The following is a 15,319-nucleotide window of genomic DNA, read 5'->3' on the forward strand; positions in this document are numbered from 1 at the left end:
AAATGTGGTGCTCTTTTAAGTGAGGTGATAATGTAATATTTCAAAAGTTAGCTGCTGAAGATCGCTTGATAGTCGAAATATGTGATGAGTTTTTATATATCATGATATGTGTAAGTATAAGCTCCACACCAATACAAATAATGGCAATAACAGGACTGTCCATTTGAAACACAAAAGGCAAGACACAAACAAACATTTCTTTCTGAAAACAGATTTAATTTACAAAGAGTCACTGACGGTTTTACAGTGCACATGACACAGAATCACAACTGAAGGTTCGCAGAACCCTGATAAAAAAATATCAACAACAGTGCTGAAAATTACACTTCGACAACTGTAAATAGGAAGAAATAAATGGAATATTTACATCCACATACTGTATGATAGGACATCTCAGACTGTGCCTCGTCTTAGCACAACTTTCTCAGCAGAAACGTCTGTGTGTGTGTTGGACCATCTGAATGTACAGTATGTATTGACCTGAATACTGAGACAACACCATATGGATCGACTGGCCAAGACACTCAAAAGACCGAAGGCCTAATCCCTGCTGGCTAGATTAATTGGTCTGGGACCCCATTTAAAACTGAGTGAAATGAACTGTTTTTTTTCACAATAGTAAGAAGTTATCAGATTGTCCTTGCATAACAGTGGTCCTCTATAGAAACAAAGGAGTTTGAGTCAGAACGGGCAGTGTCATCTATTATCCTGAGGAAATCCTGATATTTATGTCAATTTATGAAGGAAGCTGTAGTTGGTTTTTCAGTATTATGATGCTGCTTAATTAATGAAAGTAATAAAACAAGCAAACACTGAAACTGTTCAAAATGATACAGGAGAATAAATATTGTAACATTAACTCATCAGTTGTTCAAATTCATGCGTCGAGTTGTTGTTTGTTGTAACGTTAGTGTGAGAATAAGGAAAACCATGCGATTTGATTTACAGTAAATGTTCCTTATTGCTGCTGTTTGGTTGATGATAAATATGTACAATGTTCTGTACATTAATTCTGTCTGATGGAGATTATCTTTACCTCCACTTTTAACTGTCTCAGCACTCTTGCATGTTCTGTGATGCATTCACCAAATATATATATTTGGTGAATGTATGTAACATCGTCATAATAATTCAGTTCATGCTCAAAGCGTTGGGATTAAACGAGCCAGTATTGGATCTTCTTTGAGGCTGTGGCGAACAAGCTTTACATAATGGCCGGGTACCAGATGTCAGTCGGCCAGTACTCGCGGTCGGCTCTGCCATCTTTACCCCTACGTCTCTCTGCGGACTGACAGTTGACCCAACATGTGCCATGTCTGCATGGCAGAGAAGAAAAACAAGCATTTCTAACATAACTACAAGCCAAACATTGCTGATTACTAGGGAGAAATCTCAAAGTTTAACGTGCAATCCTTGAACTACACATGCACTGTATTGCTGTTCTATCTTTCCAGGCAAGAAGAGATGAGAAAAGTCCTCTCTAAACTGTGTTTGAAAACCCCTGAGCAAGGTGAATGAGACGGGTTCAGTTAGTTTCGAAGGCGCCAAGACCTGTTGGAAACAAGTGAGCTTATGACTGTGTTCAGTGGCAGTGCGTTCAGTAACAGCTGTTTGTAGCATTGCTTATAAAAACGATAACCATGCAATCCAACAGTTGGTGTTTCTATTCATAGATGCAAAGAAGTGTGAAGTAGAGTCCTGCAGCATAGCAGTGGAAAAAGTCTGTGGACTATTTTATAAAGGTTTTATGTAATGATGGAGACATTCTGAGAAAGATGTCTGTTTCAAAGTACCGTCTTACAGGACATCTAAAACCCAGTCATACATGCACACACACACGCACACAAACACACACATAAGATGAAAGTTGAATAATACAAAACTTGCAGCATAAGTCTACAAAAACAGACACGTTGCAGCACATAACAAACACGGTTTCGGTTTTTAGGATTGTCAGACAAAATGTTGCCCTGATAATCTCGTTGTGGGTGTGAAGTTCATCGGTTCATTTTTGGAAGATAACTGTATCCAAGCCTCTCATTCATTCATCCATTCAATCCCCCTCCAGTAAAGCCCAAAATCCCACCCGCACCTGTCACTCACTCAGTTTGGCATTACTGGCAGTCTGTTGGCCCGAGACTCAGTGTCAGACCCACACAGCTGTGTTGTAGTCAAACAAGGGCCTCATTTTCTCCAGGCCCGTCTCTGGCTGTCTCCTGTCTAAATACATCCCAGCAAATGGCTGCTGGTGGACCTGGGGGAAGTGGTGTTGACGGTTCATCTCTGCTTCAGCTAAATGAGAACACGGCCTCCCTTTGCCCGGCTGTCCGTTTGCCCAGAAGGGAAGGTAGAAGCTGCCCTTTGAGCTCTTGGCAGCCATTTTCTTTGGCCTTTTGAAGAGGTCTGCCTCCGACAGCTCAGGAGCCATCCAGCCTGGCCTCTCCTTAAGCAGCTTGTCCCTGTCGGGTCGGACGCTGCGCAGGAACTTCTTGAAGATGTTCGTGGTTAACGAGAACTTCTTGCAGATCTCCTGCGAGCGGCTGAGGCGGAGAGGGTGAGCTGGGGTGTCCGGTCTGTCGGCCCCTCCGTCCGATATCCTCTCCTCTCTCCTCTTCCTCCTCTCCTCTTCTTCCCCCTCCTCCCGCTCCACCTCGGGCAGGTCCAGCCAGTTGCCCACGAGGTCTGCGAAGACGTTGTCGCCCAGCACTAAGGGCTGGCGGTTGCGGCTGCGGCTCATGAGCGAAGAAGTCCAGTCGCTGCCGTCATCTGTGCTGTCCTGGGAGTAGTCGCTGTCCAGTGAAGGGCCCTCTCTGGAGAGGCTGTACAGGATCCCAGGCAGGTCCACTGCCTGAGCCCGATGGGGAGCCTGTGGCTGAGTGTAGGGCTCCGGTGGAGGGTTTCCCACCATTGGTCCGTAGAAATCCACCTGTGGAGCAGAGTATCCTGACCACCTCTTAGGTATTGACTCAAGGTCATTCTCGCTTCGTGCGCTTCGTGCGCTTCTTTCACTTTCCTCGTTCTCACTCTCAAGGCTGGATGCTGAGGAAGACGAGGTTCCCAGGCTGCTTCTGTTTCGAGACAGGGTCCTGTCATCTCGGCTGAAGGCGCTTCTGCTATCCAGAGACGGCCTTGGGCTCGGCATTGGGCTCGTGTGCGGCTCCTCGGGCATGGTCCGGCTAAAGAAGGACTCGCGGTCCTTGAACGACGTGGAAGCCACTGTAGTTGATGCTTCAGGAGGAGCTGGTTGGGGGAATCCGCGATTAATGGGCCGACCTGAAAGGTCGATGTTTTCCAGCGCTGTCTGAACCTGAAGGAGCTTGAGTTCCTGAAGGGCTCCCATCATTGAATTCATCTGAGCGTGGAGGCCATCTCCAGCTTCTTTCATACACAGCTGCAGGGAGACAGAGAGATAAAGACATGATGAGGGACAATCAAAAATGTTCACTTTGGTTAAACAGCTAAGAACTTTGTAAAGGTTGTCAATTCATTCTTTTGACTCCTCAGACTCCTGCAGGACACATCTCATCCATCAAAGACGGATTTCTTCACTGCCCCCCGTCTTGTTCATCATTTATCTCAGCGGCTGCACAAATCCAATTTCAAACCATCAACTGGTCGTATCAACAGATACAAAAAGCATTAAATTCATGTCTTCATGAATAAAACTCACAGTCAGCCCTGCTGTTGGTCTCTGTCTGTTAGACTCTTGTGTGTTTCAGGCTGTGCACCTTGTTTAATTATGGGTCATGTGACCTAGTTTTGGATGACAGGCCAGGGTCCCATATGGCCTCAGCACGAGACGGGATCCAAGCCATGACAGCTGTAAAACAGACTCGCTTTCCATTTTTTTCTCAATCTTGTAATTTTTTCCATCTCCATTTCCCATCCATTTACTTTAATCCATATTTGCTCTTTGCTCCGGGCTCTTTGTCTGCACTTCCTTCCTTCTGTGCAGCAGTAATACACTCTGCTTTTCTCCTCCTCCCCTCTCTTTTTGCTCATTTGTTCAAGAGCCCGTGTCATGTGATCCTGGACTAACCGTCTTCTCCTGAAGGCAGACAGAACGCCCAGAGGCAGCATCCTGACCTCTGTCTTAACTTGTAGTCTTGAGTCCTTTGACCCAGACCTGTGAATCGTTTTCTTGATATGACATCAAGTGTATATCTTCTGCTAAGAACATGCTCACATTGGCAAATTAACCAACTGATTGAAGAGTAAATCTGCCGAGAGACCTCTGTGGGAAGATGAGAGAAAACATGCGAGGAATTTGGAAAAAAGGTGCCAGTGTCTTTGAGAAAAGGTTGTTTCGAAAACATCTGCTGTAGGCAACAATGATCAAACCTTCTTTTCCCCGTGAACCAACCCGTCTGTCAGGATCTTTCGGTTGAATCGCAGCAACATAAATAACCGTCAACTAAACATAAATGCAGTTTATTACACACAAAACAGGCCACTACCATGAGAACGAAAAGCTACTTTTAAGGACTGCTTAAAAATGTAGTCGAACTGAAAATGAACATAAATCTTAATCAATCATTAGAATTGAAACCCACACCTTACCTTCTATAAACTGTCTCAAAGCAGGAGGTATAGATATCCCTATCTGTCTCTGTGTTATTGTCAGTCTGCACCTCTGCCAGCCCGTCGCTGTCTCTCACCTTTCAAACAGATCGGTCTGACGGCCTCTATATGTACCTCTCTCCAATCGGGGGACACCGCTGGGCGTGACAGCCAATCAGCGTTGCCCGTCTAGACTGTAATCCCCAAACGGTGGGAGGGTGGGGTCACTCGGGCGGAAACAGACCGACAATGAGAGGAGCAAGAAGGGGAGACGGCGAGTGAGAGTCAGAGAAGGGGGTTGTATGTGTGTGTGATGGGGAGGGATCCCTCGCCATATGTTTAGATGTCAAAGAGAAAACTGTTGATGGATTTAATTATGGATGACACCATAAGAACACATGGGTGGAGGGTGAAGGTGGGGGCTGGGGGGTTGTAACATCACCAGGCTGTGATACTTAATCTTGAGGGAGCAGTGATCCCAGGGTGGGAAAAGTCGCTGCGTTGGACAACTGACGGGGCAGCTTCATAAACAAAGCAACTAATAATAGCCGTGAGAGAAGGAACACTGCAGAATGATGCTTCTCTGGGAAAACAGACAAATGGAGTCAATTACAAAAAGAAAAAGAAAAATGTAGTCATAGGAAAACTAGCAATTATAACCAAAACATATTAAACTACTAATATGTTTGAAATGTATCTATTATAAAATGTAATACATCGAATTATATAGTGAAATGTTGACTTTTCTTTGTGTTTGGTAATGTTAGTTTCACCCTGTCCACTATTTTAGTCCAGACTAAAATATCTTGTCAACTCTTGAATGGTTGCCATGAAAGGTTGCTCGTCATTCACGATCTCCTGACGATGAAGATCACCGACTTTGGTGATCCCCTGAGTTTTACTGTCGCACCTCAATGAGGCTGGCATTTATGTTTTTTGGTGAAAGACCATTTCTATCCTCTTGAGAACTAATGATTACATATTCAAGCACCATCTTCAGGTTGGAAGTTTATTTTTTGTACAACACTTTAGTTTATGAAATTAATGACATGAACAGCAGCCTCAGTTGTGCAAGTTTTTCGTCCTAATTAGCAAATGTTAGCATGCTTACACTGTAAACTAAGCTAGATATACACTGAGTTCCAAATTGCATACTTTTTCTTTTTACTTTGAGTACATACTGCAGCTTCCCTTACAAAGTATGTGCTGTTGGATGCAGTATACCTTCAATGGGTAGAGGCTGCATCATAACATTGCACCTTGAACTTTGACTTTATGATGGCATACTGACATTGACATAATACATAATAAATATTTTTCTGACACACTAAATAGTATGCTAGTATGGGGATTGGAACACACAGATAGTTGGACATAATTAATACTATGTCATTGTTCATTGTGCATGAATTATCTGATTTATTTAATAAATCATTATGGAATATGATCAATAGATTTATAAAAGAAATTTGTCTAAAACCAAAAGAATTGTATAACAGAGAGAAAAGCAGGACATATTCAAATTAGAAAAACTCGTACCAAAGAAGGTTTAACCTTGATAAATTACTTAATTGCTCATCAGAATTGGTGTCAATTAGTTTTCTGTTCCTTGATACTCACGTTGTTTGTGCATTAACACTTATCCAATACCCTGCACCATTAACATTAAACCTCTGGGTTAAAACACTCTGCTCATCACTAACATATGGCTGAGCAGGTACACGAGGGCGCGAACAGCCGCTGAGATCCGATAATAAGCCCATCACCGCACATGCTGGGAACAAAAGCCTGAGAGCTTTCGGCTGCATCGCTAAATTAGCCAGCGAAGGTACGTGTAATTAGCACAATCAGGTTGTCTCTTGTCTTTGTGCCTTCCACATATGGCTGACTTCAGTAGCTGTAATTGGACGTGTCCTGGGAGAGGCTGGTAGAGAGCTCATAATTATGGTTTACTTTCCTCCACATCAAAGGTCAACAAGTCTGAAGACAGGATGACGTGCGGAATTATGTATTGTCGTTACCTCTTCAGAGGCAGAGATGTGGCGTCAGTGAAGTTTATGAAGGGATCAGCTGAGGGATTACCACACTGTGAGCTGCTGGTGAAATCTGGACCACTTAGATGTATTAAATCTGTTTTTGAAATATTATCTCCAGTCTGAAAGGATCTCACCTGTTTGCACACGCAAACCTAAAACACCCTAATTTAACACTCACATGCAACTTTCCCCCAAAACGCAGGCGTTTCCCCTGGATATTTAAAACACACTGAGTTGTTTACTGATGTTTCTATTCTAAGGCTACATTAATAATTCATATTGTGCCCTAAGGAACAAACAGAACAATAGTAGTAGACTCAACCTTATTATTCCACCTTTCCCAGACCAACTACCTCCAGGCACTCCACCGCTGCCATTTCAAGGCTGAATTTTGTGGCCCAAATATGTCAGCCTCTCCAACCTCAATGTTGCCGTCTGCTCGTGAAAAGTTACCTTTAAAATAGCGTCCTGCAGCGGTTTCTAGTCTAAACAAGGATGTTGAAATCTTGAGATGTGTCACTTTTACAATGTGTGAATCAGCTCAGGACCTCGTTAGGATAAAGACACAAAGGACCTGACAGGACCTACACGAGCACCTTGAGGTCTTACCCAGAATAAAATGGAGATGAGGAAAAAAAAGGCTGTCTAATCTAATTAAATAAGAGAACTGGGGTGAAATTGTGGCTGCAGGGAATTTCTGTGCTGCCCAGAAACACTGGCAGTTTAGTTAAATCTTCTTTTTTAACTTAAGCCTCCAAACTACTTCAGCCATTTTATATATTAAGCGTGCATTTCTTCTTCTTTTTTAAAAAAAAAGCAAACCGAGTGAAACCTGCTGAATGGATGAAAGAAAGACAGACTGGATGTCCAGATTCTCCCCCTACGCCCCCCGCTACTTCTCCTTTGGCTACAGCGATGCCAGCCAACCAGACATAATTGGCAATTAAAGGCTGAATGCTTCAAAGTGTAAAAACAATGGCTGGCAGTCTTGAATCAATGTTGAATGGAGGCTTATTAAAAAGTTCTGGCCATTTTAATCTAAAAAATAAAATTGATTGGTGATCCTTTATTTCATATTCTCACATCAAGGGGCCGTACCGTGGAGGTGCTCTCATAAACCATTCAACATGCATGCAAGTGAATTAAATACCTCAACGTATAAATAAATCAATGCTCTTGCTCGGCTGTCTGTTGAGATTGAGCTCTCTCCGTTGCAGCCTCAGTATTACCTCCTTCGGTTATGAAGAGAAGAAATAAATTCACTGTGCAAACACACTGAGCTCACACATCCGGACATGTCCAAACATGCCTTGCTTGAATGAAGTCAGTGTCTTTTCAGAAGGCATGTATGTGTGTGCTTGTATGTTGTGTTCACTGATATGCATAACCTATATTGTCAGGTGAGAAATAAACACACAAACCAGAACCAACAAACAAAAATTAACCACTGCTCTATCCTGGCTGTGAAATACGAGCTATTCACTGTTGTTGTTGATCTGTTAGTGGCTGGTGGGGGAGGAAGAAGTAAGGCCAAGGTTATAGGACCCAAAAGGTCTTCCTGTTTAGAAGGAGCTGGCCGGCAGCTATGTGTACGCCACCCTCCCTCCACCTCCACTCCTAATTAAAAATGAATGGTGGGCTGTGTGGGTCAAGGACAGGAATGGGGGTCTCTGTCCGGGGGACACAGAGAGGCTCTCTGTGACTGAGCGGCTGGACACGCCGCAGGCCGTTGTGGACAGCCCCGAGGTTACGATCGAGAAGGCAATAAAGCTGTAGAGCATTCACTGGAATAAATAAATGACTGTGCACATGACAATGAATGCCTTCTTTGACGATAAATGTGACATGGTGACCATGTTACATGGTCCAAATGTCCTCAGGGTCATGTTCGGGAGAGGAAGAAGTGTGAATAATGTTCGACAAAAGAGTATGGGTTACAAATACTGATGTCATGACAAATTGGTTAAGTACATTCATCCATATATTTGACCTGAATGTTATATTTGTTATATTTAATATGGTGATATGGTATGCTTGCATGTCGAATTATATATATAGTCCTCACATCAGGAAAGGGTTGGTTCAGCTAAATTACAAAGACTTTTAGAATTTTAGGTTTTATTAGTGCAGATTTTTAGATATTTATCGCTCATATTTCTGCAACCACAAGTAAAAGGAATTTCTTTGGTGGCTTTTACAATCTCAATGGAAAAAATTCTACAGCAACAACTCCTTTCAGAAACAGTATTGTGGTTATTCTGGAAAATCGGATCAAGTCCAGAGATAAATAACACAGTGCCTGTTGTCTGTGCAAATGCTTGCATACAAGGTCTTTGAGGAACATACAAATATGTGTTTATGTACATATGTGTGCATCTCTGTATGTCAACATGTCAGACACAGGAGGCCGTTCCCACCCTGAGTCAATGTTGGCTTCTTTTAAACACGGACGTGATCTTTCAATATTACAAATGGGAGCACTGTCTGTTGGAAAGAAATGATACTCATGCATTTGTTAAAAAAAAAAACTTCAACTCTGTTAACACCATGACGTTCATTGCATTTACTTCATGTTGCAAGCATCAAAAAAAAAACAAAGATCCTAAAAGCTTGGCAAATAAAACCTAAACTGTTAGCAAAATAGAGGACATGGAGATTTTGGTGGACTGTCCCTTTCTTAAAAAAAAAAACAGATTATATTCAAACCAAATGTATCATTCCTCCTCTGACCTGCTTCCCAGCAGAGACTCCCTGGTAGCGTTTCAGAGACGGAAGATGCTTGAATGACTTGTTTTCTGCTACCGCTCGTTTAGGACCACACAAAAACGATGCTGCCGTGGGAGACACGGGATGACGAGTGTCCGTGTCATCATCTTTGGCAGTCAGAAGATATTTGGAAAAAATCGGAGACCTAAATCTGTTGTCTTCCTGGCTGAAACCCTCAGCGGAAGCCATGACTGTGGGATGGATCTGTGATAGTGCAGCAGACGTCAGCATGTGGGCAGAGAGAGAGCACAACAGACTCTCCAGCCCACACTTACAACGTCAAGTGTGACGTTAATGTTGTAGACACTCTGGATCTGGTCTCCTCTCTTAGTCTAACATCAAACACTTCCATGATGCTGGGCATTATTATAACGCAGCATTTAAAGCTCATTGAGTGAAGTGATTTATTGGGAGTAGATATGCCTTCATAGGGTTTAATGCATCTTGTCATCAAACTCATACTTATGTGTCAGTTGTTCAGTGTGAGTTACAGAGCATTTGGGAATGTATGAAGTTTGTAGTGTATGCAGATACTTTGTTATAAACGGTTGAAGTAAATGGACTTAACAGCTGAACTCATTAATATTGTTTTAATCAATAATGGATTAAATGACCAAACCCACGAAGAATTAACACCCAAATCTGCAGTTTACCGTAGCTCGACAGAGCGTTTTAGCATCTTTCCAGCTCTTTGTTTTAATTTTTTTTTACGGTGAATTGTTGCTGTTTTGACTCACTATCACTGTGTTATTTTTTTAAAGCCAGTCAGCTGATTTTTAGAAGAAAATAACCTTCCTGCTACCCACTCTATATTCTTTTGGATGTGTTAATATATGACAACATTTTCACCACAACAACTTTATGCAGTGATTATTTGTCGATATTCTCTTTTAATCCCCCAAGTGGCCCAAAACCTTTGATACATTCTCCAACAGATCTTCTATTTCAATAGAACGATTCCAGAAATACCAATTTATTTTGTCCAGACAAAGCAATACACTGAGACTAAATATAATTTGAAGGCCCCAGACACAAGAACATGAGAGAGCACACTATTGCCCTGAACATCAGTCGGAGCAATAGCCATGAGAATAAACTCCACTTTTATGACTTCAGAAACATAGTGGGTTATGGGCATGGTGATGAACAGGCTTTGTAAAAGCCATCAAAACGCCACAGCTGCCACTTTGAGCGAGGCCAATTTTAGCTGAGGGGAAGGAAGGGCAGGTTGTAGAGCAGGAGCCGTGAGGGAGCCACCAAACAAACACGCTTAACGTCCTACCGCTACACTTCTTTGTTCTGAGTGCAGTTTTCTGATCCCACACCCGAAAGGTAACAAAGAGCGTGCAACTTTGAGGCACACAAGATTTCCAGATTACACTATGCACATTTTTTTCCCCCCCTCAGATTTCATGACCTCATGCTTGCTGGCTTTGGTGTTGAATTCCAAGCTGACAGTTATGTTTTTGAAATGTGCCTCAGGTGTGAAGGAGATAAAGGAGTATGATGCATATGAAGCCAGCTTTAGCGGTGATGACACCCAAAGGTGACTTATGTTTTAGTGTCTGAAGTGCAGGTGTGAACCCTACATTTAGACAAGATGACTCAAAGACATGTCAGCGTTTGTATCCTCGACTTTAAGCAGGCAGGCAGGGCTTACGTTTTCTTTTGTTTTTTTCACGACTCTTTGCCTGTGTTGTGAATAATGAGTCATGCATGAGCTTAAAAATATGTCATTGTTAGCATTATAGCCTCAGGATTTCTATGGAGCCTTGCAGTGCTTTATATAGGAACACATGGGCGCTAACAGCCTGATGACAAACTTTATTTTCAGTTTGTGAAAAAGATGAATAGAACGATGATACAATTGAACTGACTTTTAGCATCACTGGCATGTTGGATGTGGTCAGCGGTCAGAACAAATAGCCCCAGACCTTGTTGGGTCAAGGGTCAAATGTTCAAGCTTGCCCTGACACTACCCACACAGACTGACCCCTCAGCCCCCTCCTCCCTCACACCCCTGACAGGGTTAACACTTTCATATGACACTCTTCTTCTTTGAGAGATGAAGGTGCATGAGGTTTCAGGGTGTCTACGATGGAGAACTCTCTTCACACAGGCTTTGAATGCCATGTTTCAGACTTTACCACGAAACTACAAGGTGAACATTTAAAGGGCCAAATACAAGTGTTTTTATTTTTTAAAGTTCCAGTTACTTATTTACTTCATGAGTACTTCACAGAGTTAGTGACCTTTTTAAGATGCATGCTGTAAAGTTTTAGGACGTTTGGATGTATTTTTTGCACCAGTTCCTGGCAGACATTCGTGTCCAAGCATTGCCATCATCATAAATCCATGAGCAGACTTTTGAAACCTGTTTCTAGACCTTTGAATCAACATTTCAAAGATGTTTTGTATTGTGTTTGCGATGCTGGCTCCAGGTTTTGAAGATGGCTTTAAGAACGACGACGACATCAGAGATAGAAAAATTGCGGTAAAAAGATGAGAAGTAGGGATGAGAGTTATTTTAATGGTGACATACCACACAGAAAAGCTGAGTATTTGTTTTTGTTAATGTGAAAAACTGCTTGCTCTGTCTAAAGACAACAATAGCTAAAGTCACACAGTATAATGAAGTGAAATGGCCATTCGATCTGACCATCAGGCTCATTAAAACTTGCCTAATTGTGCAGTTAATTTACTGAACATCACATCTTTATTACATATTGTTAAACTTATTGTGGCACGGGTAGTCTCGTGCCATCAAATGAATCTTCAACTAAACTGAAGTATCACGGGGATGAATGTTTGACTAAATGAACTGAGACCTGATATTGAGTGTGATGGATCACACAACTCACGCTAGTTTTAAAAGTCTACTAACGGATTTTATAGAGATGAATGGAACCCAACTGCTCTCTGAAACTGAAAAACATCTTAAACACAGCAGCTTGGCCTTAAAAAAAAAATAGTTATCTGTGATCAAAGGTGCATGTGCTTTGTAGTAAATTAACTAAGAGCATTCCAAACAACTACATCATAGTCTTTGAAGCGTATCACAAGTGATACTGAAGAACCGCTCGACTCTTCAGCAGGTGTTTGTCGGCTTTTAGATGTTTGTGATCTCGGCGCCGCAGACGGAGCTGGTTTACCGCTTTCCAGCGGGCACATGGACGAAAATCCGTCACAGTGGAAAGAAACGTGACAACCTTGGCAAAGACACCCCTTGTTTGTCTGAACAACAGATTGCGGCCCACATGGTCCTTTGCAAGGGGGATCCTGCCTCGGCTTTTTAACCGGCATCTGCTCTCTGTCCTCCTGTTTGATCCCCGGCGTGGCGCAACACTTTTTCTATTATGTTACCAAACTGCGATATGGCAGCTATAACACAACATGTCCTCCTGGCACCATCGTCCACTCCCCTAAAGTCTTAAGCGCCACTTCACAGACCTGTGGAGAATACGGAGAAGCGAATTCACAGGAGTCCCAGAGCAGATCATGTTGCAAAACACGCAGCCATGCGAGGCTTTTCTGTGGGCCAGCGGATGGATTGAAGGGGAAAGAAAATCTGTCCCTGCTTTGAAGATGATTCCAAACGAAATCTGTGCCAGTAAAGGCTTCTTTGAAAGTGGGTCTACAGTGTGTCACTGCCAAGTGATTTGGGTGTGAGGGTGCAGCTTAAATATTTTACTTTCAAATTTCAAGGACGGGGGTAAGATATAGCAGTCTAAATTTGCCACCATCAAACACATTTGTTTATCCTAGGACATGAGGTATTCCATATTAAATAAGGGAGACTCGCACAGTGATTTAGGGCATTATAATGTGATGAAACTCACTGGGACTGCCAATTTCTGAAAGAAAGACTTCACCGCAATAGGATTACCGATTATTTTCTTTGACGATTTTTCTGTTGTTTGTTTCCAGATGAATCACTTATTTGTTGCGTGTTTCCCAAAGTTTAAGTTGAGAGCTTCAACTGTATTGTTTCGTTTAATCAACAGTCCAAAATCCAAAGATATTCAGTTCACAATGATATTAACAGCAACACATTATCACATTTAAAGAGCCAGAACAAACAAAATATTGGCCTTTCTGCTTCAAAATTCAACTAGTAATTAGTATTTTATCAAAACAGTTGCTGGATGATGCTGCCGATCGGTTAATCGACTATTCACTCATCAACCCATCTCCAGTCCATTGCAACACAAGATTAAGTAAATTATGGAATGTAAAACTATTTATTTTTAGGATCCATCTGACTAAGTCTTCCTTGAGAGAAGAGGAGAAACTCCTTTGGGCTCATTAAGCCTAAAACATCTGTCCCAGATGCGCGGGCAGACAGGAGGAGGATATGTACACATGCCTCTGGTGTGCCCAAAGCTTTAAGCCACACAGATTAATGCGATTTACAGAAGAAGAAAAAAAACGCATGCACCCCCAACTAAAGCTAAAAAAACCAACTCGAACGTGAGAGAGATCTGTCCGGACACATACTATGAAAGAAGAAAGTGCCACATCTGATGCTATTTTGGATTTGATTCTCATTATCACTCTTTTTTTTTTGGAAACGAGTAAATTCATTAATTTTTCCTGCCGCAGCCAACGTGCACATTGAAAATGCTCCATGTGCAATATGAACAGTGTAAAGTGGAAGCACACGCTTCAATAGTAGAAGTACAGTAGATAGAACGGAACCTACCAGTTCTTGCTTCAGTCGCCTCAGACACGCATCCATGTTTTTGCATTCTGGTTTGGAGAGCTGCTGTTGTTCCATTTTTTTTTTTTTAAAACACAAGAATTTCAGAAGAAAAGCTTCGCCAGTCGCCGCTCGGGCATGACTATGAGAGCTCTCTGCCGGCCACCGGGAACCAAAGCGACGCTCTCCCGGAGAGCAGAAAACAATCTGCAGTTGGAGCTGCGCAAATCCTGCTGAGGAATGCGCGCACGGCTCGTGACGCGGAACCTGTAATACGAAATAATAATAATTTTAAAAAAAAACAAAAAACTACTGATGATGAAAATGCGTTTACTCCAAAAATGCTAATGAGGTCCTTCTTGTGTCTGCATCCAGATAGTCGGTCCGTGTGTGTGTGTGTGTGTCTCAGTGGCCGCTGCTTGGCTACAGTCAGCCTGTTGTGTGTGTCTGTGTGTGTGTGTGTGCGCGTGTGTTTGCTCAGCACGTTTCCCCCCTCAGCGATTCTCTCATTCAAGAGGAGCGCTTACGTTGCCCATTCAATCTCCTCCAATGAGGGAGCCTCTCAGGACGGACTACATCTCATTCAAACTCGGATGCGTCATTTATTAGAGCACGAGCACACATTTGTCCACAGAAATAGGACACTAAAACATCTGGAAATAGTTAAATCGGGGTTGAAATAATTGCTAGTTGGGGCAACTGAAGACGCATAACAAAGAGTAAACATCTCTATGGAACAATGCTGGCCAACCAGAAGAGATCCTGCAGCCACTGTGCAGCTCATTGGACTGAAAGAGGAAGTTTAAGGAGGATGCCTGTAAAAGAAACAAATGTGTCACGAAACGAGCCATAGGGCCAGTTTCCTGGCCACCGTCACTGCGGACAGAGAGGAAACACCTGAGCCACAGGCTTTGTTGCTGTGACCCGGACAGAATGCGTTATTGGCAAAGGAAGCAAGAGTTGCACATAGGAACCCAACTGGAAGTTGTTTGTCAATCCCTCCCCCACAATGTAGATTTGACATTCATAAAAGGTACACAAAGTCAACATTCACTGCATCTCATCCCCGAAGATGTCAAGGAAACTCTATGAGGCCTCTTTCCCTCATATATTGCTTTCAATTATGGAACAATGTTGACATGAATGTAGGCATGTTTAACTCATTTTTGGTTTTCTAAAGGATTGTGTATAAAACTATGTTTGAGTGTTACAAGTATGATTTTTTTCTTCTTCTTTACACCGCATTCATTATCTAATT

General features: G+C 42.5%; 1 protein-coding gene across 2 annotated transcripts; it reads right to left on the bottom strand.

The window, feature by feature from the left end:
- Positions 1-240: 240 nt before the first annotated feature.
- Positions 241-14,583, bottom strand: inka2 (inka box actin regulator 2). Of its 2 annotated transcripts, none has more exons than XM_068595213.1 (2): positions 14,065-14,583; positions 241-3,391 (listed from the first exon to the last, which is right to left on the bottom strand). In XM_068595213.1, exons 1-2 carry the CDS (start codon positions 14,137-14,139, stop codon positions 2,147-2,149), a joined length of 1,320 nt encoding a protein of 439 aa, XP_068451314.1. In that variant the 5' UTR covers positions 14,140-14,583; the 3' UTR covers positions 241-2,146. The 2 variants fall into 2 exon arrangements, with proteins under 2 accessions (XP_068451314.1, XP_068451315.1); XM_068595214.1 differs by lacking the exon at positions 14,065-14,583 and adding an exon at positions 4,561-4,632.
- Between the last annotated feature and the right edge of the window lie 736 nt (positions 14,584-15,319).

Source organism: Clinocottus analis, unplaced genomic scaffold (assembly GCF_023055335.1).
Source record: "Clinocottus analis isolate CAN_PGR_092001 unplaced genomic scaffold, fCliAna1.0.p SCAF_3, whole genome shotgun sequence".
NCBI lineage: Eukaryota > Metazoa > Chordata > Actinopteri > Perciformes > Cottidae > Clinocottus > Clinocottus analis.

Bases quoted from the DNA above. Each gene is read 5' to 3' on its own strand.
- inka2 (XM_068595213.1), bottom strand. From the start codon at position 14,139: ATGGAACAACAGCAGCTCTCCAAACCAGAATGCAAAAACATGGATGCG. The intron at 3,392-14,064 runs GTAGGTTCCGTT...GTCTCCCTGCAG, and splicing joins GGCGACTGAAGCAAGAACTG to CTGTGTATGAAAGAAGCTGG.